The following is a 23,998-nucleotide window of genomic DNA, read 5'->3' on the forward strand; positions in this document are numbered from 1 at the left end:
TTGTACTGTTTCTCTTACCATCTTTAGCTGCCAGAGTTCTACTTGCCTCAAGACCCCAAACAAGTGTCTCTGTCTCCTCCAGGAAGCTTTCCTTGACTGATTTCTGTCCTGGGCAATCAGAAAAAAAGCCCAAGACCCACATGACCACAAGCCACCCCTCCCCCGGCCCCATCCCTCACCCCTCTCTCCCTTTGGCTCTGCTCCAAGCTTCCTGCTTTCCCTCCTTCAGATCTTTGTCCAGAGTGACCTCCCTCAATGACCTTATTTAAATTTGCTCCTTGCTATCTGACCAGATACCCCCCTCCCTGCTTTATTTCTCTCCATAGCACTTATCCAATATCCTCTATGCTTTCTCTTACTTAACTTGCCTATTATCTACTTCCCCCACTAGAAAGGAAGCAGAATTTTGGTCTCTTGGGTTTACTGCTGCATCCTAAGCCCCTGTGTGCATGACACACAGTAGGTGCTTCATAAAGTTCTGTCCAATGAATGGATTTCATCATCTGTGGCATCCTTGACTATGCTGGCATGCCGGGGAGGTGATGGGGAGAGGAGAGGGGAGGTGGATTGTGCCCCCTCCAGGATCCCTCCATCTGGGGAGCAGTCTAGCTCTGTGACCCCGTTCCTGCGTCTCTGTCTCTCTGCACCAAGGTTTTCTCATCAGTGAAACAAATGGAGTTGGACTCTAAAGTTCTCCTTGGCTGTCACACAGAGAGAGAGAAGCCCAGAGAGAGAAGTGAGGCTGCAAGAGTGGAAGTGGGAAGAGAGTGAGAAGTGGGGAGAAGGAGGGAGGGAGGGAGGGGGAGAGAGAGGTGGGGGCAGCTGGACGGTATCTCTTTCTCACTCACTTGCAGTGCGCCAGGTGGGGGGAGCAGAGCCTGGGCCCTCTTCTCCGCCATCCCCTCAGCACCTCCCCCTTCCCGAGGGAATTAAATTGCATCCAAACACGAGGCTCTGATTAGCGCTGGCCAGCTGGGCAGGAAGATTTATCATCCCAATTACAAGCTGGCCAAGACAGGCAGGCAGGACGGTGAGGGGGGCTGGGTGAGTAGGTGGGGTGCTCCGGGGAGGGGTGTCAGGGCTGTTAGAAGCCGATGGCTCGAGCTCCCTGCCCTGTCCCAGTTCACCTCTAGTGGAAGCAGGAGGTTGGCGCGCCCTTTTCTGTCTCTTTGATGATCTGTTTGTCTTCCATGTGGAGATTGGAAGTTTGACCTTGTTGGGGTGGAGATGTTTAGTCCTCCAAAGGGTGGGGGAGGACTTCTGGGTGAATTAGGGGCCCTGGAATTGGGAGGGCGGTGGGAGAAAGTTTTCCTCCCTAGTGCTAAGCTGGTTCTGATGTTCTGGGCTGTCCTACAGAGACCTCATGGACATCACAAAATCTTTCTTCCTGCCGGCATCTGTTAGGTACCTAGGTGGTACAGGATCCTGGGAGTTACTGGGTCCGAGAGGAGCCTAGGCCTGATTTACACACCTCTGGTGACGTGGAGCTCACTGCCTTCTGAAGACTCCCCTTCCATGCAGGGCTGTGGCATGCCTCTTTCCTAGACGGCACCGTCAGCCTCCCTGGTGCTTCCTCCCGCCTATCCCAGCCTGTCCTGCACCCTCAGTGCATGTTTAAGTCTGAGTCTTCCTGACAGCCTCCCATCTGTTCTGCTCCAGGCTGGCCCCCTCCCACCCATCTTCCCCTATGAACCCGGGGGACCGTCCATCTGACCATCTCACTCTTCTGCCCTAAGTCTTCTATTGGCTCTATGTTGTCCCCTGGAGATGGCCAGCTCCTCATAGGACATCTGAGGCCCTTCTGGTAGAAGCCCAGGGAGCTTCTGTCCATTCACCTCACCTTGCCCACTCCCACCACTCTCCAGGCCCAGCCTCTAGCCACACCCAACCTCTCTGTTCTCAGAATAGACAGGAGTCTTTTTGCCTCCAGGTCTTGGCACACAGGGGTCTTCCTGCTGGGAGTACCCAAACCCCCTTTCCTCCACTTCTGAGACCCAACTCAGCCTTTGTCCCCTCCTCTAGGGAAGGTTTCCTGCCTTCTTGCCCTCCAGGGTGGGGGGTGGGGGGCAAATCACTCCCTGCACCTAGTGCTCACCACCCACTTCGTTCCACTCTGCATTGTCACTGATGTCTCTCCCTGCCCATCTGTGGGCTCCCGAGGTCAGTGGCCAAGACTTTTTACCATCAGATCCCAGTGCCCAGGCCAGGTAGGTGACAAGAGGCCCTCAGCAGACCCTTTATATAAAGCATTCAGCACAATAATGGGCATATTGTGAATTTCAAATCAACAGAAGCTGCTCTTATTAATAGTTAATAATAACAGTTATTATCCTTCCAGCCACACAATACGGTACTGTTGAAGAGATGGGAAAACCAAAGCAAGAAGAGGGGGAAGGACTGTCCAAAGTCACACAGCTGGGAACCGTGCCACTAGAACCAGCTTTTCTCCATCACATCACGCTGCCTTCCTAACTGGGCCAGCAAGCCCATTTCTCCATCCATTCAGGAAATATTTATGCACACCTACTAAGAGCCAGGCCCAGTGTGAATGCTACAGATACAGGTGGGACCCTGCCCTCATGGAAGGTACTGTTTCCTGGGGAAGAGAGATGAACTAAGTATGCACACAAATTCATATATAAATCATAAATTGTGCTCTCTGGTAGGAAGGAAAAGTCAGGGTGCTGTAAAACCATGACTTGGTCCTGGGGTGACCCAGGTGGGGAAGCTTCTAGCTAATCTGGTTAACTCTTTGCTGTCCCAGGCAGCTAGAGACCACCCCTCCAGACCAGCTTGGGGCCTGGAGGAGGGGGCCGGATGCAGCCCCCTGGCACCCCCCTGACCCCCATGCTGGCTTTCCAAGTCCCCACCCCCACCTTGTCTCTTTGAAGACTGTCCCTTTACAACTGCCCTTTCCACCGAAGGATTCAGACACAAATTGTACTTTAAATTCAATATCGGTCATTAATATTTCATGATTACAAAACGTTAAAGATAATGTCAGTGGAAGGAGCGTCTGCATGGGCAGAATGGATGACTCAGACGTTCAGAGAGAGGGGAGCCGGCATACTAAGTGGTTTGGGAGTCTTTGAGGTAATCCAGGATGACAGGCGGTGGCTCCGGCTGGCCAAGCGCTGCCTTCTCCGAGGTGCTTGCAAAGCTTGGCCGCTCTGTATAAATATTTCTCCTCTGATTCTCGTCACCTCATGTTTGTTATGCCCGGAGCAGGTGGGGCGCCAAGACCCCGCCACTGTCCCTTGTTTCTGAGGAAGCCAAATGGATTCTTCAGCAGGAGGGCATGTGCTGGCAGACCCATGGGCATTGCACTTGGGGCCCCAGCTGGCTGCTGGCAGTGCTGGCCCTCTGTGGACTTGCTCTGTGACCTCAACGCCATCACTGTTCCTTCCCGAGCCTCTATTTCCTCATCTGCAAAGTGGAGATAATAATTCTGTCTTTGTCTCACTGAGATGGCAAGAAGCTGGAGTGGGTGGATTATTTGTGACGTTCCTGGCTTCGTGGCCGGCACCAAAGACATACAACTTGAGGGGCATCTGGGTGAGAGCTGGGCTGTGGAGTCAGACAGGCTGGGGCTGGGAATTTGGACAAATGACTTCACCTCCCTGAGTCTTAGTTTCCTCATCCACACACTGGGGATAATGGCAGAACTGACACCTGATAGGTGGGAAGATTCAATGAGCACATCACTGTAAAGTGTCTCACACAGATTTGGTGCTTAAGTCAAGTGCACAGAGTCAAGATCAATAGAGCCCATTAACTGAGTACTTACTAAGTACCAGGCTAAGTTATTTCTGTGCATTATCCTATTTAATCCTCCCAGCAGGACTGTGAAGTGGGAACCACTCGTTTTTCCCATTGGTTAATATCCCCAGTGAAAGGTGGGCAGGTGTTGTGAATTGCAGCTCAGAGGGGCGTGGTCTCTAGCCCAGCCACCAGTCTTTTCCTTTCGGAGATTCATCTCCTTCCCCATGCCCAGTTGCTGGGGATGGTCAATTTCTGGGGATGGTTGGGGGGATAGGAGTGGGGCCCAGAGAGCCGGGTACTGGGAAAAGGGAAGGCATGTAGCAAAGCTGTGGAGGGAACCAGGTAGACCTATTCTAGATCCCAGCTCTGCCACTGCACATCCTTGGGCAAATCTCCTAATGCTCTGAGCCTCGATTTTCCCACCAGTAAAATGGGTACTGATCTGTAACTGGTCATGATTCAGTAAAAATATGTGCTACAAAGCATCTAGCTCAGAATACCTATTAGGTAAACACTGTAAAATGTTTGTAGGGGAGAGTCCTCCCTCCTCTCCCCCCACCTCTCTCCTGTGAAATGGCAGCATTACAGACTTTGTACGCTGCTCTGGCGGTTCTCTGAAGGAGACTCACTGGCTAGAAGCACAATGCTTAACCCAAGAAGGGACCTGCTGGGTGGGCCATCAGGTGGTGTGACAAGCTGGTGGGGGAGATGTAAATGTGGGTAGGGAGAGGAGGCATCTCTGCCCAGCAGCCCAGCCATTCCCCCTGGCTGCCCAGAGAGCAGGTTCAGGGAGGTAAGGAGGGGGAGCTCTCTTCCCGCCAGTCCAGCCACCACTTCCTCTCCAGCCACCTTTGTTATCTCCCTTTCATGCGGTGGAGAAGTGGATTCAAAGGCTCCGGAGCAGCAGGCACTGAGGTTTGAGCCAGCTTTGTATTTTCTTTTAAACCGAAGTTGAAAGAGACGAAGGGAACTTCAGCCTAGGGACTTCCTCGGCTGGAAGGGGCTGGTGGGGCCCGGGAAGTGGGAGGTGGCAGCAGGGGGAGGAGGAAGAAGGCCACCAGGAGGGCTCGAAGGGGCAAGAGGAGCTTGGGTCCAAGGCATGAAGAGGGGAGTTTGAATGGTGCCCGCCAGAGGCTCAGAGACTCCCGAGTATTCCTGTTGTCACCATTGCTTACTGGCGGCTCTGCTGGCTCCTGAGACCTTGAGAGCTGACAGGGAGGGGGAGCCTGGAGAGCAGGTCCCGGCAGTGGTGGGGGCAGCACTGCTCTGGTTGTGGAGGGGGCCTGGGGCTGCACGCCCCCATGCTTTTAGCTCCTCACCTCCATGGCCTGACTTGTCTGGATCCCGCGTCTCAGGGCCCCCCTCTTTCACTCTCAGCACACACTCCCCACGAGCTGCACCAAAATGCCTGTGACACACACGCACATACACACTCTTCTAGAAACTCAGGCCAAGCACCTTGGAGTCATCCTTGACCCCTCTCCATTTCGCCCGTCCACATCATCTCATCAGCAGGTCCTGCGGGCTCTAACATCAGCATGTCTCCCTGAGCTGACCATTTCTCACCTCCTCCAAGGCTATCACCCTGGGCCAGGCCATGGTCTCATCTTCCTGGCACTGTCACCTGTAGCTTTAGCTAAGCCCCTGCTTTCCCCCACCGAGTCCCCAAACAGTCTATGCTCAATGCAGCAGCTAGAGGTATCGTGTCAGGCAACCTCCCTCCTCTGCTCAAACCTCCCACTGACTCTCACTTCACCTGGAGTCAAGTCCAAACACCCTGCAATGGTTGACCACTTTACATCCCCACCCCTGCCCTCAGCCAACCACACTGGCCTCCTTGCTGTTCCTCCAAAGTACTAGGCAAACTGCCACCTCAGGGCCTTTGCACTGGTTGTTCCCTCTGCTTGGAACACTCTTACCTCTGATGGCAGCATGACTCCCTGACTTTATCGAGATCTCAGCTGAAATGTCTCCTCAGAGAGGCCTTCCACAAAGAGAAACACCCTCTTCCTCCCAATCCCCTTCCCCTGCTTTCTTCTTTCCTGGTTTCCTGTTAGCACTTAGCATCAGCTGACATGCATACACCCTTTCTCTCAGTTAACATCTAGCTTTCCCCCGTGAAGGCAGAAGTTTTTCTATCTTGTTCAGGGTTGTATGCCCAGGCTCTACGAAAGGGATTGGTATGTAGTAGGTGCTCAATAAATGCTGAAGGAAGAAAGCCAGCCTCAAGACTGGCCCTGCCCTTTTGGCTTGGGATCCTTCCCAGGTTTTGTTCCTTCTGATCAGCTTTTGCTGTCCCCTCATCTTTGTCCAGTTGCTTACTCTTTGCCCTGCCCACAGCCCCGTCCCTCAGCCATCGCCCCTCCCTCCCACATTCACCCTGCCCCCTGGCTCACCTGCTTCCATGGCCAGCACCGTGATGTTGTGCCAGCCGGCTGTCTCTCGGTCCAGCCCCTTGCCTGTCACAATGGCGCCTGTGTCCGCATCAATATCAAAGATCTGGTCCAAATCCGAGTCGCGGTCAATGGCATACCTGAGGAGGGCAGGGCGGGTTTGACTGAAGGTGGAGCCCGTGCCCTCCACCATACTCCCAAAGAGGGACCACATTCTTGGGAGACACAAGGAGCAAGAGAGATCCTTTCCAACGGAGTGGAAAGGGATCTGGTTTGCATCTCAGTTGCCCTGGGTACCTGCTGTGTGACCATGGGCAGCTCTCAACCTTTCTGAGCCTCACTTTTCTCTACTGGGTAATGGGGCTAATAATTTGCATCCCACAGCAGTTGTGAGGGCTGGAAGAAGACAAAGTGGCCAGCACAGAGTCGGCACTCATGGACTATTTGATTCTTACGTTTCTGTAAGAGGTGACCCTAGAATTGGGCTTGAGAAAGGGACAGGGACGGCATGCCAGACAGGGGGAACAGAAGGTGCAAACGGCAGGTGAGAACTGTACAGGTGAGAATCATTTAGGAAAGGGAAAATGGTGCAAAAGATGGCCAGAACTGGGAAGTAGGGAGGGGGCAGCACCGGAACACGGAGAGTGCAGAATTCAGGGGGGTGACGCGTCCCAGGGAGCCAAGGGGAATTTTGAGCAGGAGGGAGGGGGTCAACTCTGCCGCTGTGAAGCTGTCTGGAGGCCCCAGACCAGGGACAGGGGCTGAGCAGAGGGCAGCGCGGAGGGGCCTGGGGGGATGGCCGCCGGCCCCTCCCTGCCAGCCCAGCACGCCGCGTGCTAATCTGCGGCTTTTCAGTTGCCGCGTGAAAAAGCCCTTTGTTCCGCCTTCTTCCCGGGCCTTTGTGCGGCGGCTCCAGGCCTGAAAGGCCCGTGTCCAACACATGTCTCGGGCGGCGGTGGCCCAGAGAGGCCCCGCCAGCCCTGGCCGCCGCTTCCCCGCGCTGATAATGCGGGCGGGGGCGCCGCCAGGCTTCGCGACCGACAAAGGCCCGGAATGCCAAGCAAGGGCGCTTTGTGCTGCCAGTACAAAGGAGCGTGGTGGGGCGGGGCTCTGCCCCAGCCCTCCCGCCGCCCTCTCCGGCAGGAAAGGGGCCTTCCCCCATCTTCCAGAAGGTGAAACTGAGGCCGAGGTAGGGGAGGACACCAGAAACTCCCTCTACTGGGGACCCCAAACCCCGAGATGACCCTTCAGTAGGGCCCTGGCTGCATTACCAAACCTCTCTGAGCCTCAATTTCCTCATCTGTTGAATGGGGATAATGGTACCCAGGGGGTACTGACAGATCTGGGGGCAGACAGAGCTGGCTTTGAATCCTCTGTACTTATTTTACCTGTGTGACTTTGGACAAGTCATCGGACCTCTTGGGCCTCTGTTTGCTTGTCTGGAAAAGGGGGTGATTCATACTCACCTCACACAGTGTGGGTTAGAGGTGGTAATTCATGGAACTGGGTAACAGCCCTTATTGTTTTCATATTCACTGTTGTGGTGGAGCTGAAGGCTTGTGGCAAACTGTAAAGCGCTGTATCCATGAGTGTAGTGGGCATTACAGTCTGTCTCCTGAGTCCCCAGTTCAATGCTCCTTCCTGTCCCTGAGATGCTAAGCCCACATCCTCTTTGGCCCTGATCAGCCTGGATCCTCCTGACCTGGGTGAAAGTGTGTGGTGAGGTTCAGACCCAAGATAATAATTCCTCCCATGAATACAGGACTCAACAGTTTGTAGTTTCTTTTTCTTCCAGCCATCCCTCAATTTGTTTCTTTACGCCTAAACTTCTCTGTGCTGCTCTGCGCTAAGCCCTGGGGATAAAATGGCAAACAAGACAAACAAGGCCCTTCCTTGCCTGGCATCTTGTAAGACTGATGTGATCTCACCCCATTTTGCAGATGAAGACACTGAGGCTCAGAGAGGCAACCTGCCAATCTTAGGACTACCGAGTATGGTTGTGTGTCCTGCACTAAGTTACCAGGCTAAAGAGTGGAAGTGGCGGGGGAAGTCTAGCCAGTGTTCTGCCCGCCCAGTTGTGTGTCCTAGCCCAGGGAGCATCTTCTCAAAGAGGGGACCTTTTTCCTATTTAAGTCAAGTTTCCATATGGGCTAGCAATAACCCTCCCCAAGGTTGCACAGGGACTGTCACAGAATTGGAATTTGTACCCCAATTTGGGACTCTATGCCCAGAGTTCTTTCTAGTGTGCTGAACCATCCAAAGTGGCAATGCATGGAGCCTCAGGTTCCCTTTGCCCCAAGCCTGACCCTGTCAGATGTTCGGGTCCAGAAGACGTAGAACCAGATTCTTGAGTGTTGGCTTAGCTGGAAGGAACCATGGAGACTTCCTCCTGATTTTACAGGTGGAAGAACTAAGCACAGGAAAGGGCCAGAGGCGTGCATGACACGGCCTGGGGCTCTGATTGCTGCACATGAGGCAGGGCTGGTGGAAGGATGCCCACCGCCTTTTTGTTTCTCCTTCCCTCTCTGCTTAGACCTCTCTCCTCTCTTCTCCCTCCTCCTCGTCCTCCTCCCCCCTCTTTTGTTCCCTGCTAGAGGAGAAGCGGGGGCTGGAATGTAAGTGGAGGCAACTGTTCTCAAGGCCAGGGGGCGGGGGCTGGGGGGGAGGCGCCATTAACCAGCTAGGGACTTGGGGCTGCCGGTCAGTGTGGCTGGCTGAACCCAGGTGGTTTTGTTCCAGCTCAAGGAGCCAGCGAGTAAGTGGGAGAAAGGGGTGGAGGGGCATGTCGTGTGGCAAGGAGCGTGGCCTGGCAGACATGGAGGGCAGTGGGGGAGGCTTGTACACCTCACATGTAGGTGCATGAGTTGTGGGTCTGGTCTGTGTTGGGAGTGGGAAGTGTGTATTTGTCTGTGTGTGTGTGTCTGTGTGATGCTGTGTTGCAGTTGGAAGAACAAAGCTACAAGAGGCAGCCACTCAGCCCTGGGTCTGGATCCAGGTCCACGATGTCCCCGGACAAGTCACCTCATCTTGAGCCTTAATCTCTAGCAAAATGGAAATGATTTTACTGCTACCTTGCAAGTGGTTGGGAGGATTCAGTGCCTTGCTGGGGGATAGGTGCCTAGCCAAGTTCTAGGAAAATGACTCCGTGAGTGAGAACATTGTTATTCTAATTAGCATTTAGAAATGTCTGGTAAGGGGTACGAAGGAGACCCTCCAACCCAGCATGTGGTCTGTGTGCTGGGGGTTGGGAGGCATCATATCTGGACATCGGACAGTGGTCTCAGAAGGACAGGAGGCAGCTGTGGGTCTAGAAGGTTCTCTTTGAATCCCATTGTCCTACTCATTTGGTCAGCCATGACCTGGAGGGCAGGAAGGGGAACATGAGCAGGTGTGGGTGGAAGAGCACAGTGAAAGTGTGGGTGTGTCAGTGAGTGTGTGCATATGTGTGTGTGCAAAGGAAGCCTGAGAATGGTGGTCAGGAGATCGAGCTGTGTGACTTTGAGCAAGTCACTTAACCTCTCTGTTCTTCAGTTCCCTCCTCTTAAAAATGGAGCCAATATTAATGCCCACCTCACAGGGTGGTTGTGAGGATTAGACAAGTACTACCAATAAAACACTTTTAACAGCGCTGGGCACCTGCCACATGACGTAAGGATTAGCTCTTATTCTTCTTTGTTCAGCAAGACTTTGTGCCAGGCCTGTGGAAGGGCTTCACCTGCATGAGCTCCTCCAATCCTTGCAGATACTGTTGTCGCTGCACTGCCATTTTACACTCAAGGAAACTGAGGCTCAGAGAAGCCAGGTGCCTTGCCCTGAGTCCAAAGGGCTGGTTAGTAGCAAAGCCGAGGTCCCCAGCCACGGCTGTCTGCCCAGAGCCCCAGGTCTAACTAAGAGAGCCCTCCTCAGGACCAGCAAGTTCTGCCTGCGGCCACTCCCACAAGGTAGGAACATGGAACGCTGCTGTTGTCAAGGTCAGGGTGAGAGAAGAGGGGAGGGTACGTCTTCCTGGCTTGAGGATGCACGTGGTTTTTCTCCATAGAAATATGTGCACATATAGCGCACACAGACATGAGAAACACGAAAGTCGGCAGGCTCATGTGTGTCCAGGCTGCCCGGAGCTCCTGAGTCCGGGCTCGTGTACATAAAGGTCTACGTGCAGCAGGGCTGAATGACCCGGCCTCCACCTGAGCTTCTAGCGGGGGAAGCTCTTCAGATGCCAAAGGGGCTGCTCCCTTGACCAAGGAATATCCCCCTCCACTCGCTCCATCCTGTCTGTGAGTCTTTCCCCTCCCCCACCCCTTTTAAAGCATGCAAAGACCCCACTTGATGTCTAGAAATTTGAGTATAGTCAGTACTGGCTGTGGAATGAAGGGGAGAAATGGGTGTCTAGACAACTGAGAAAAATGGTAAAGCCCATTTCCTGAGGGCCTACTGAGTTTGAATAACATGTTTATGTTTTTTATGAGTGACAGTCACAGCTAAATGTGCCAGCAATTAACTGTGAGATCATTGGTGATGTTATAATAAAATAATAATGATAATTCCTAAAAAAAAAACCTCCAACCTCAAACCACCAAACGCAGAACTTGATACATAGTAGAAACTTAATACCTGTTTTTTGAATAAATGAATGAGGCAGGTGCTACTGTGACGCCCATTTTAGAGATAGGAAAACTGAGGTTTGGAGTAGGTGCAATGATTTGCCCACAATTCTACAACTGAGCTGGGATTCAAACCCAGGTCTTCTCTGATTCCAAAGCCCATGTCCTTTTTGCTGGACCCGACTGTGGAGTGCTGGGAGGAAATGAAATATTTGCTCCCTCTGGTCCAGCGTGGGCTTTCCTGTTTTTGATGTTCAAAGGAGACTCACAGTGGAGCTGGGGCTGGTAGGGCTGTGGCTCGGCTGGGCTGGTAAATGGCCAGGCTATCTTTAAGGCTGCCTAATCCAGAGATGAGCCCATCTGAGCCCTCTCCTCCTCCTCTCAAAAGCCTTCCAAGGCTTCCCACTGCCTAAGGATAAAGTTCTATACCTTCATCAAGGTCCTTGGCAGCTTGTCCCCAAGTGCCCCTCCCTGATCTCATCTCCCCCTCCCACTCCCCCTTCCCACCGCCATGTGAACTTATACAGCTGACCTCCCTACTCCTGAATTTAACCTCCTGGCTCCATGATTCTGTTCCTGCCACCAGGCCCTCACTATCCCTTCACCCTGGAGTGCCCTCTTCCCATTCCAACCTCATCCTCTTGGTCCTTGCTCAGGGGCCACCCCTCCTTGGTACCCAGAGTCGTCACCACCCCCTCCACCCCGTGAAGCTCCTTAATCCTTAAGCCCCTGCCTTAGCCCACTCAGATCCATCACTAGATTCACTCACTTGGGGCCCCAGCCCTCGCATCAGCCCATGTCTGACTCATCTCTGTGCCTGACACACAGGGGAGGGCATGGCATAAGGTCAGGAACTGCTCTAACTGCAAAGAGAGTCCGAAGCATGGATGAAATGACAGGAGGCTGGACTCAGGAAGCAGGTCATCATAGGTTAAATCCCATTCCTTCCCCTGACAGGTTACATACTGACCAAATGTAACATAACAGTATGACACATCCTCCAATCTCTCCAGTGCAGGGACTCAGAAAATTTACTCTGTACACCTGCATTTCTGTATTTCCCAGCTGCTGCTATGCTAGGCAAAATCTCCCAGGATGCCACTTCATTTCTTCATTTCCAGAACATACTGAGCTTGTTCCTGCCTCAGGACCTTTGCCCTTGCTGTTCCTCCTACCTGGAATGCACTGCCTCACATCTTTGTGTGATTGACTCTCTCTTTCTCATTCTGATGCTCATTGGTCTACTCCTTGACCACTCAATCCAAAGTTGTCCCCTGTGGCCCCAGTGGTCCTTATCCTATTATCTTGCTAATTTTCTTCATAGCTTTCATCTGCAATGACCCCTTTTAACCATTTGCTGACTACTTGTTGACTGTTCCTCTCCTCCCCCAAGTGAGGGCAAACTTCATGAGGGGAGGGACTGGGTCTTATCATCACTGTTTCTCTATTGCCTAGATCAGTGCCAGACATGACATGACTCAAGGCGTAGGTGTTGACTAAGTCCCTGAGCTTCGGAACTTGGGAGCTGGAGGATAACCCGGGCTCTGGGCCACAAATGTGGCCTGTGAGGACCCCTTTCCTGGCTTCCCATTTCTACATCTGTCCTCTGTAGACTGGGGACTCCTCCCTAGCACTGCCCTTCGCTGAGTCATCTCAGGCCTGGCTCAGGGCCGGGCACGGAGGAGGAGGAGTTGAGTAAATGTTTGTGGTGTTAAATTGGACCTGTCTCAAGCTCCTCACCGCCTCCACATCTGAGGAGCCCCAGGGAAGGGGCAGCAAAGAGAGATGAAAGGAGGTGAAAAGCAGGTTTCAAAGTTGTCCCTTTCAGTGCAGATAAAAGCAGGGGGGAAGGGAAGCCAACGGAGGGAGGAGGGAGAGGACTGAGAAGGGGTGTGGAGAGCAATATTGGAGAGGAAGGGAGCAGGCAGATTGGAGCACCGACCTGGGAGGCCAGGATCAGGCTCTACTCCTGGTTCTTAACTCCCTCTGAGAACCCGGGGAAGCCTCCACGCTTCCCAGGCCTCATTTTCCTGATAAACATGGGTGATAAGGCCCTCCTGGGAGAGGTCTGGGACTGAGCTAGAGGCTGACAGAGATGTTTAAAGCCTGGGCCTCCCCCACAGTGGGGATGGAAGGGCGGTAGAGGAGTTCAGAGGTGGTGGAGGGCCATTTCTGCCATGAGAAGGGTGGAGACAGCCCAGGAGGCATTCTGAGCTCCGTAGCGTAACTTTAAGGCTGTCAGAATTCTGCCGGCTCATTCCCCTCAGTCTCCAGCAGCTATCAGATCTAGTCTTCTCTGCGCACACCTACCATGCCCTCTGCCTCCACACCCCTGTGCTTGGAATGCCTTTCTCATATTTACATCTGGCCAGACCCACAAACCCAGCACAGTTCAATTCCCACCTCCTCCAGGAAGTCTTTCTAGATCCCTGAGGTGAGTTCCCAGTCTGGGAACCCATGTGTCGTTAAGCAGGATGGTATCTTTGTGTCCTCATCTAGGGTTGCCATGGAAGGTTGCACAGGCTGCATACAGCTCCCAGACAGCCAGCCATTCACACAGATGACCATGGGAATGTTATTCTCATCCATCCCACCATGCCCATTTGCCCCACCCCAGTCTCCTCCTCTGGATCATTTTCTATCTGCCATTCTTCCATCTTGGGCCACAGTCAGGGACTCCCCAACCCCTGCAGTTACCAAACCCTTTTAGGGCCACTGACAGCGTGGCAGCATCCCCTCCCCTCCACCCACCTGTCTCCCTCCCTGCTCTTCCCCTCTCTCTGCATCTGTTTCTATTTCTTCCCCTTTCTGGCTTTCTCTCCAAGTCTCCTCTCTCTGTTCCCACAGTGCCAGGTAGGTCCTTCTGTCTTTAGTTATTCCTGCCCTCTTTCCACTGGCTCTCCTGTCTCTCAGATCACTTCCTCTCGCTGTTGGTCTCTCTTCCTCTCTGTTAGTCTCTCTGTCTCTTTTCTCTTTGTTTTTTTACATTTAGTTCATTTGCCATGCGGCAGTGAGTGTCCACTAGGCAGTGGGTGAGGTCCTGAGGATACAGCAGTGGACACAGACATGCATCCCCACCCTCCTGGAGCCTACTGTTCAGGGAGGACAAACAAAGGCAGCAGAAAAATAGGCAGTGTGTTTGATGGTGATGAAGGCTGATGAGGACAAAGGAAAATGGATATGGAGTCTGGGGGCATGAGGCTGGGGTGGGATTGACATTTCATAAAGAGTGGTCAGGAAAGGCCTCACTGAGAAGGTGGATCCTGAGGAAAGTCCTGGAGGAAGAGAGAGGACCAATCATGGGGATATTAAGGGGGAGAAGATTCTAGGTAGCAGCATCGGGAGTTGCAAAGGCCCTGAGGTAGAGGAGGGCGTGGTGTATCTGTACAGCTGTGAGGAGGCCAGTGTGGCGAGCAGAACGAACAAGGGAAGGAAGGCAGTGGGAGGTGGGGTCTGAGATGTTACAGTGAGGCCACATCACGTAAAGTCTGAGGGTCATTATGAGGGTCTAGTCTCTTATTCAGAGCCAGAGAGGTGCCTTTGGAGGGGTTTGAGCAGAGGAGGGCCACACCCTGCTTTACATTTGGGTGGGATCATTCTGGCTCCTGTGCTGATTCTCAATTCAAGAGGGGTGAGGACAGGGAGACCAGCGTAGAGGCAGTAATCCAGCCAAGAGAAAGCAGTGGCCTGGACCAGGGCGGCAGCCGTGCTGGAGGTGAGAAGTGGTTAGATTGTGGAGATGTTTTTAAAGCGGAGATGACAGGACTTGCTGATGGATTGGAGGGAGGTGTGAGAGAAAAACAGAAGTCAAGGATGTTTTCAACATTTTTGACCTGAAAAGCTGGAAGGATGAAGGGGTGTGTGTGTGTGTGTGTGTGTGTGTGTGTGTGTGTGTGTGTGTGTCCCAGGCTGAGCCCAGTTCACGTGCTGTCTGTTATACCTGGTTCTCCCTCCTTATCCTGAGTCCCTTGTCTCCCTGCGACTGTTCTCGAATGTGTTTCCTTTGTCTCTTTGGCTCCCGGCCAGTTTCTCTGCTTCTCTGTGTCCATCTCTCTCTCTCCCCTCCCCCGACACCGTCTTCTCCCCTTTCCCTCCCCGCCCCGGGCCCCTCCCCCTCTGCCCGCCATCTGTCCGGGGCGCTGGCAGGATAGCAGGCAGCAGGCGTCGGCCCCGGGCGGGGGTCTCACCGGACGGGCCGGTTGGCGGCGTCGGGGTCCCGCGCCGTCACCACGCCGACCAGGGAGCCCACCTGCGCGTCCTCCTGTACCTCCAGGAGGCCGGAGGGCGGCCGGAACTCGGGGGGCTCATCCACATCGGTCACGGCCACGCGCACGATCGCCTGGTCGCGGAACGTGCCCAGGTCAGCAAAGCGAGGATCCACGAACTTGTTGAGGGCCTCCAGGACCACGGTGTGCACGGGCTGGGACTCGAAGTCTAGGCGCTGTTGAGGGAGAGAGGAGAGGGCCAGTGAGTGGCCTGGGATCTGCTCAACACTTCGACAGGACAGATCCCAAGTCAGGGGCAGGTGGGCCCAGAGAGGGCGGAGCTGGCCCAAGGTCACAGTTGACTCCACAGGGCCACTGGAGTACCAGGGCTGCACCACGCAGCTGACTGTCCAAGACCCACACCAACCCTCTCAGGTTACAGTTGGAGAAAGTAAGACCCTGCTGGGGACAGTCTTGCCTAGGGACATGAGCCAAGGACTGACACCCAGACTTCCTGCTACTGGGCACAGTATGTTGGGGGCGTTACATTAATTGATTAATGTACAAAGCACTTACTATGTGCCAGTGTTTTAAATATATTGACTCATCTAATTTTACAACATCCACCCCAAAGAGGCTTGTATTATTATAATCACATTTTACACATGAGGAAATTGAGGCCCAGAAGGTTCTATAACTTGCCCAAGGTCACTGAGCAGTTAGTCACTGGCAGAGGCAGGATTCAAACTCAGGCAGTACCGCTCCCAAGTTCCAGCCCTTAAATCCATGAGAGGAAAGGGTGCTGAAACTGCTGCTGAACTGCTGTGTGTCTGTGGGCCATCTGTCTGGCCTCTCTGGGCCTCAGGTGGGAGGGTTAAATGAGCCCCATTCCTGGTATATTGGTGGCAGCTACTAATGTGAGTTGAGCCCTGATAAGCCAGGCTGCCTTAGAGCTTTCCTCAGAGATCTAACTAAATCCATGCTGAGCCTTGCTTCTCATCAGGGAGTGCTGGTGGCTGACCCTCTGATGAATGAGCTCCATGGCTCTTTGGCTCTGGCCTTCGAAGGACAATGCCTTAGAGCAAAGAGGAATTGGCAATGGTGGAGCCATGGGCACTTCCGTTACATGGCGGGGGAGCTATCTGAGTGGCAAGGGTGACCTTCCCCGAGACCTGCCTTATGTGTAGGGGACCTCTTATACCCCCAACCCCTTCTCCAGCAGCAAAATATTAAAAAAAAAAAAAAAGGAAGAAAAAGAAAGAAAAGCTACCTTCTTCCTCCATCCTGTTGCGTGGGAAATCAGGATGCAGGGAGGCAAGTGCTGGCCTGGCTTGGGAGTGAGCGATGGGCTCTGGAGCCAGGTCATCAATCAGGCAGGGGCTCTGCTCCCTGAGCCAGCACTGACTCCACAGAGACACCTCAGGCGCCACTGCTGGAGCAGGCGGGAGGGGGCCTGGGAGCCAGGGAGGAGGGGGTGGACATGGGGCAGCCCTGGGGATGAGAGCAAATGCTGCGCTGCGGTCCCCAGGCGGGGCTTGTGGCCTGAGCATGCTGCTCTGTGATACAGGGCCTCTCTGGGGCTCCAATTCCCCATCTGTGAAATGGGCTCATCTTACAGTGAGGACAAGTGGAGATCAGAGGACTAAAAACCACATAATGCTTAAAAGAGTAGGTTCTGGAGCCAGACTGCCCAGGCCCGTATCCCTACTCTGCTCTGTAAGATACATGACCTTGGATGCACCTGATTGAACTTCTCAGGGCCTCAGTTTGTCATCTATAAAATGGGTAATAATAGTACCTCAGAGGGTTTTTGTAGGGATTAAATGAGTTAATACATGGAAAGCAATTGAAAGGCGCCTGGCATATCGTAGACACTTTATTATAAGCATTAGTATAATATTATTATCCTCTGAAGAGTAGTTGAAGAAACTGGGAGTTTTCTCCATCCTCAAACCCTCAAGGCCAGGTAGAGAGTGGGTCATAATGAGCTTATTGAGTGAATGAAGGGCCATCAAGAGCAGATGTTTCTGTGGGTCCCAGAGGACAGAGCCCAGGCTGTAAGAAGCAGATTTAGGGAGACAGATTCTGGCTGAATGGGAGGAGGAAGAGCTGGACAATGGCAGGGAGTGCGCATCCCATCCCCAGAAGCGTACAAAGGCCTACGGCCATTTGAGCACCAGGGCAAGGTACTCAGACCTCCCGGGGGAGAGCAGGGTTGGAGTGGAAGGTCTCAAAGGCCTGCACAGTCCAGAGTTGCCAAGCCTGTGAACAAGTCCTAGAAGATGGATTTTTGCTTTTTTATTGGATGTCTGTCCCCTTCCCCTAGGGGTCACTGAGTTTGCTGTTTTGGCTTCTGGCTCCTGGGCTGGCCAGTGGGTGAGGAGGCTGTTAGACTCAGGAAGGAAAGAGCTTTAAAGTCACCACACCTGGGTTCACATCCTGACTCTGTTCCTTACAGGTGTGATCTTGGGAAAGCCCCTTTCCCTCTCTGAGCCTCTGTTTTTCCACTTGTAAAAATGGGCATAACATCTCATGCAGAGGAAAACACGAGGATTAGAGGAAACGGTAAGTGTAAAGGGCCTGGTACAGACTTGAAGAAGCACAGTGTAGTGTTTAAGAGCACAGATTCAAATCTGGATTGAATACAACTAGCTGTGCAGCCATAGACAAGTCACTTAACCTCTCTGTGCCTCATGGTCTCATTTGTAAAATGGGAACAACACCATCAGCGTTTTCCCAGGTTGGTCCAGGGTCTCTGGAGAGACCTAATCCCTGGAGTGGAGTGGGGTGGGGGTATTTGGCCCCTCAGTGGCCTCCCTGACTCCACTGCCCTGGGGCCTCCCCGACCCCTCCTGGGGCAGCCATACCTTCTGCACTACGATGATGGCCTCCTGAGTGTCGCTGTCTGTGGTGACCTTGAACACATGGCCGCCGCTGCCACTCTCCTCCCTGAGGTGGTAAGTCATGTCTGTGTTCTCACCCACGTCCGAGTCCTCGGCCTTCACTCGTCCCACGGCCGTGCCGATGGGAGCCGACTCCTGAATGCTGAACTGGTACATTTCTGTAGGGGACACAGCTGTGAGCAGGGATGGAGGGGCAGTCCCTCCCGCAGCTTCCACCAGTGCTAGGGGAGAGGAGGTGGGTGGGTCTCAGATGGACTCCTTGGAGGGCAGTGTTTTAAAGGACCTCCTGCCTTGCCAGCATGAGTGCTGGGGGAGGTGTGTCCTCTGCAGAAATGAGGAACACAGTGCAAAGAAGAGGGCTGTAATTCTGATCCTGACTCTATTCCCTGACTGATTTGGGGAAATGCCTGCAGTTCCTTGGGGCTCAGTTTCCCTACCTGCCCATTGAGGGGACAGAAGAGCACAGTGATCAAGGGTAAAACTCTGAAGCCAGTCCTGGCTGTGTAATCCTGAGCCTTGGTTTTCCTCATCTGTAGAATGGGAATAATAACAGTGCCTTCTTAACAGCATTGTTAATATCACAATTATCTCAGACGATGATGCATATAAGTTGCTTAGCAGAGGGCTAGCACCTGATAGCTACCCAATTAATGGAACCAATTATATTAAAATGCTGGGGCTTCATGCTGATTTTTGGTTGCTGTTGATGTTAATAATATTGATGCCTTTATTTCCACATATTTATTGAGCATCTATGATGTCCTAGATGCAGCTGTAGGCACTGGGGTTATAGCAACAAGCAAAACAGACCAAAATCCCAGGGTTCACAATGCTTTCCTCTTAATGGAAGGAAAAAGACACTAAAAGATCACATCAGTAAAACATGCAGTATGTCAGATGGTACTTTGGAGAAAAATAAAGCTGGGAAGGGGAATGGGGAGTTCTGATGAAGGTGTGTGTGGAGTCATAAATAGGGTGATCAAGGAAGGTCTCACTGAAAAGATGACATTTCTGCAAAAGTCTGAGGGAGGTGAGGGAGTGAGTCAAGCAGATATTTGGGAAAGCATTCCAGACAGAGGGAACAGCACATGCAAAGGCCCTGAGGTGGGTGCAATGCCTGGCATGTTTGAAGATGGGCAAGATGGCCATTGTGGCCAGAGGCGGAGAGCAGAGGGGAAACCAGAAGGAATGAGGCCCAGGTGGGACACCAACAACTTCCTACTCTCCTCCCAGAGCCGAGATGAAGGTGAGAGTGATTTGCTAAGTGATGGGCCAGCCCAGGTGAAGCAGGGGCTGTGGAGATGGGGATAAGTCTTCTGGGACCCCCACAGGTCTAGATACCCTGGTGTGGAGTGACTGCCTCTGATTCTTTCTCACACAGCGGTGGGGGGCGGCTCTTGCTAAAACACAAGCTGACTCCTCCACTCCCATGTGTTAATCCTTGCCATAGCTCCTCGCTGCCCTGGGGATGGAGTTGTACAAGCCCCCTTGGCCTGCCCTGCAAGCTGCTTGTTTTGTAGCCCCTGCTGACTTCTGTAGCCCCCTGCCCCAAGCCCCCCAGCCCAGCTTGAGCTTCAGCCTGGCTGAAGTTCTTGTAATTCCTTACATATGACTTGCTCTGTTCCACCTCTAGACATTCCCTCTCTTTATTTTCCTCTCTGCCTTCACCTCCCTGATTCCCACTCTTCCCTCGTCTCACTGAATATTACCTTCAACAGAAAAGCTTCCAGATCTCCAGGCTCTGCTCCTGTGTGTCTGGGGACCGCAGACTTATCCCATTGTAAGGATTACTGCATGTCCCTATCATTTTCTGTTTATTCTCTTTCTCTGTCTATCTCTCTCTCTCTCCCCTTCCCTTCCTCCCTCCAGGATGTGAGCTCCTGCAAGGCAGGGACCACATCTCTTATTCATCAGGCATTCACAGTGCCTGGCAGAACACCAGGCTGTCACATAAATGAAATGTGTGAGTGACTAGTGAATGAATGAATGAAAAGGGGCATGAGTTACTAGTGTACACTCACCAGATTAACATGAATGAAAGAATCTGACAATAACAAGTCAGTGAGGATATAGCACAGTGGACATGTGCATTTCTTTGTGTGTGTGTGTGGGGGGGCAAGTTGGCTGTATTTAGTAAAGCCGAAGAATTTATCCCACAACCCAGCTATTCCACCCCTCTGTATCCTAGAAAAATGCATGCAGAATGACACTAAGAGACATGCAACAATGTTCAAAGCAGTATCCTCCACGATAGCCTCAAACTGGAAACAACCCAAATGGCCATTGACAGGAGAGTAGATAAAGCATGGAATACTCTACAGCAGTGAAAAGGAATACATTCTAGCTACAAGCAGCAACATGTGATTTCACAAATGTAATTCTGAGAGACAAGAAAGCAAGATAGAAATCATTTATATGGTATGATTCCATTTAAATAAGGTTAAAAAACAAATGAAATTAAACTATAATGTTAGGTGATAATTACATGGGTGAATCAACCCTAAGGACATGAAGAAGAGGTGGTATATATAAATGGGATACTACTCAGCCATAAAACAGGAGGAAGTTTTGCCATTTGCAGTGACATGGATGCACTTGGAGGGCCTTATGCTATGTGAAATAAGTCAGATGGAGAAAGACACATACTTATGATATCACTTATGTATGGAATCTAAAAAATATAATAAGCTAGTGAATATAGCACAAAAGAAGCAGACTCGCAGATATAGAGAACAAACTAGTGGTTACCGGTGGGGAGAGAGGAGGGGGAGGGGCAATATAGGGGGAGGGCAGTAAGAGGTACAAATTATTGGGTTTAAAATAAACTACAAGGATATATCGTCCAACATGGGGAGTAGAGCAAATATTTTATAACTATAAATGGAGTATAACCTTTAAAATTTGTGAATCACTATACTGTACACCTGTAATTTATATAATATACATCAACTATACTTCAACACGAAAATAAAAAATAAATAACAGCAAGGAGGTAATCATCACAAAAGCAGGTAGAGTGGTTAACTCTGGAGGAAGGGTTAGGGGGAGAAGTTACAATCAAGAAAGGGCATGTGGGCATAAAAAGAATGAAATGATGCCATTTGTAGCAACATGGATGGACCTAGAGATGATCATACTAAGTGAAGTAAGTCAGACAGAGAAAGACAAGTATCATATGGTATCATTTATATCTGGAATCTAAAATATGATACAAATGAACCCATTTACAAAACAGAAACAGACTCACAGACATAGAAAACAAAGTTATGGTTACCAAAGGTAAAAGTGCTGGCGGGGAGGGATAAATTAGGAGTTTGGAATTGGCAGATACAAACTACTACATACAAAAGAGATAAACAAGGTCCTACTGTACAGCACAGGGAACTATATTCAATATTTTGTAATAACCTACAATGGAAAAGTATATGGAAAAGAATATATATGTATAACGGAATCACTTTGCTATACATCTGAAACTAACACAACATTGTAAATCAACTATACTTCAATTTTTTTTTTAAAAAAAAGGGGCATGTGGGGACTTCTGGGGTCGTGGTGGGTGGTTCCAGAAGTGTTTGCTTTATAATTATTTGTTGAGCTGGACACTGATGTTTTATGTCCTTCTGCATGTGTGCTGTATTTCACAATAAAGAAATAATGAACACATGAATGAATAAACAAGAGTCTTCTGGGGGTCCTAGTTTCTCTTCTCTGCTCTGCTCCCCCAACCTAGCTCAGGGCTGTCACAGAGCCTCGCACAGTTGGGCAGAGACTGGGTGCCCCCCACTCTCCACCACCTAGTGCTTCCAAGCTTCCCCATCAGTGAGTAGGGTTGGGCCGGGGCAGTGGGCAGGGGGCCGGCCATACCAGGCTCCCCAGTGAGTGGAGCTGCCTGGCGGGCTCTGCCCACCCCACTCTGTGTCTGGGCTGAGGCGCTGGGCTGCGATGCGCTCTCAGCTAAGGGATTGGATTCCCTTATCTCTCGGGGGTCAGTCCCCTGTGGCAGGGCCTAATGTGAGAGCAGCAGACCTCAAGTAATGACTCGCCCGATAGGAATCAGCCCAGCTCCCCACAGCATTTAGTCTCTGCCAGCCTCGCCGGCTTCCCTGGCTGCGCGGCTCTCGGTTCTCGACAGAACCTGGGATGGAGGGGCTGGTGGGTGGGTGGCTGGGGAGGTGGGGGACTGGGCACAGCCACCAGGGGCTTGGCGGGGAGCAGAGAGTGGAAAGGCCTCCTAATTCAGAAGCACAGAATCTTGCTCTCCAGGCTCAGAGGAGAAGGGAAAGACCTGTCACTCCAGACCCCAGCTTCTCCGTGCACAGTTGTAGGTGTCCCTCAGCCTGGGCATGGCTGTAGCCTCTGGCTGTAAACCTGTGATATCGCTGTATCAGCTCCCCGCCCAACACCCACACCAGGATCCCTTTGCAAGCTTGGGTCAGTAGCGGGTCACACGCAATAAGCAGGACAGGGAGGGGCCGGTGGACAGATGGGGGCTCATTCTCGGCAGGAGGCAAGGTGAGGGGTGGGAAGGTAACCGCGTTACTTGGATATATGAAAAATCAGACGACTCTGGGGCCGCCCTCTGCAAGAAGTATGGTTGGAGTGGGGCAGAGGTAAGTGGGTGACTTGGGTAGACAGACGGACCACTGGGGGAGTCCCTCTTTTGGTGGGAAGCCCACAGGGCAGCTTGGGGTCTGAGGACAACTTGGAGAGATGATCAGACAGACACACAGATACACCTCCTTCCTCTGGGAAGTCCTCACTCACTCTGCGGGAACCGGGGCGGGTTGTCATTGACGTCAGTGACCACGATGGTGACGGTAGTGGAGCCCGAGAGGCCGCCCAGCTGGCCCGCCATGTCTGTGGCCTGGATCACCACCTCATAGCGCTCCTGGCTCTCGCGGTCAAGGTCGGGAACGGCCGTCCGGATCACGCCTGTGGGAAAGGGAGGGTGAGGCCAGGGATGCCCCCAACCAGCTGCCAGCTGATATGGAGACCAGTCCCAGGAAGGGGCTGGGCTCATTCAAGTTTAGGAGGGGAACGGCTGACACAGCAGACAAAGATATGGCCACCGTGCCAGCCACCACCACACACATGTACATTCATACACATGCACGCTTATACAGATAACTCACTCATACTCAATACTATACACACACACTCAATACTACACACGCTCACACACACAATATTCTTTCATGCATACACATACAGCTATCAGATTTGTACACACACATTTTTAAACACATACCCCTCCCCCCACATATACATACACACACACACATTTATACCCAGACACACTAACACAAACTCGCTTTCACACACACTCTCATACATGCTCCCACACTTTCAAACACACATTCACACACACCCATATTCACGTGCAACACAAAAGCAATGGGATATGGACTATTTGGTTTACTGAAAAGAGGTGTAGGGACTAGAACCAGCCACTGTGTGATCTCCAGGGGTGACCGATCCTACTTTGGGAGCCTCGGTTTCCCCCTGGGAGGGTGAAACCTGACCCTCTTTGCCAGGGCCCTCCTGTGCCTGACTTGTCTGTATGGGCAGCACTCAGTCCAGAGCCAGGCCTGGAGCAGCAGCCTGGTGAGTGTGCAACAAAGTGAACTGGACTCACACTCACATGCATCCACACTCACTATGGAGTCACACTCACCTGCACATGAACATTGATGTGTCTCACACATGTACTACAGGTCACACACACATGCACACTCATAGCTAAGAATACACACTCTTATTCTCACACATACTCCTCCATGATTAAGTCACCCCAGCCCCCTCCCCCTAGGCCTGGCCCTAGATTCTCTGTCCAGGCACCGGCTGGCCAATCGCTGATCAGACAACCCTTCAAGCTGTTTGTGGAAGCAGCGGGAGGGGCAGCATGAAGGGGGTGACTGCAAGACTGATTCTGCAAAGGGAAAGGCTCGGCTCCTTGTCTCCCTGCCAGTGGGAGCCCGGGGGGAGGGGGGAGTTGATGAGGCATTCAGAGTCTCTCCCACCAGCCACTCCAACCTGCCGAGCACCAGGTGGTGACAGGTGGTGCCCAGGGCCTGAGCGCCAGGTGGAGTCATGCACCAGCAGCCCCAAGATGCGCCCCATAAAACCCAATC

The 23,998-nt window shown here is 52.3% G+C and overlaps 1 protein-coding gene across 1 annotated transcript in view; it reads right to left on the reverse strand.

Moving 5' to 3' along the window:
• The window catches only part of CDH22 (cadherin 22), a 69,525-nt gene that overhangs the window by 14,718 nt on the left and 30,809 nt on the right, over positions 1 to 23,998 (reverse strand). The window contains exons 4-7 of the mRNA XM_010958775.3: positions 22,632 to 22,799; positions 17,829 to 18,022; positions 14,944 to 15,197; positions 6,159 to 6,295 (exon numbers count right to left, since the gene is read on the reverse strand). Of these exons, the coding sequence (XP_010957077.3) occupies positions 6,159 to 6,295; positions 14,944 to 15,197; positions 17,829 to 18,022; positions 22,632 to 22,799 (753 nt within the window). The remainder of the gene's footprint in view (positions 1 to 6,158; positions 6,296 to 14,943; positions 15,198 to 17,828; positions 18,023 to 22,631; positions 22,800 to 23,998) is intronic.

This window comes from Camelus bactrianus, chromosome 19, assembly GCF_048773025.1.
Source record: "Camelus bactrianus isolate YW-2024 breed Bactrian camel chromosome 19, ASM4877302v1, whole genome shotgun sequence".
In the NCBI taxonomy this organism is placed as follows: domain Eukaryota; kingdom Metazoa; phylum Chordata; class Mammalia; order Artiodactyla; family Camelidae; genus Camelus; species Camelus bactrianus.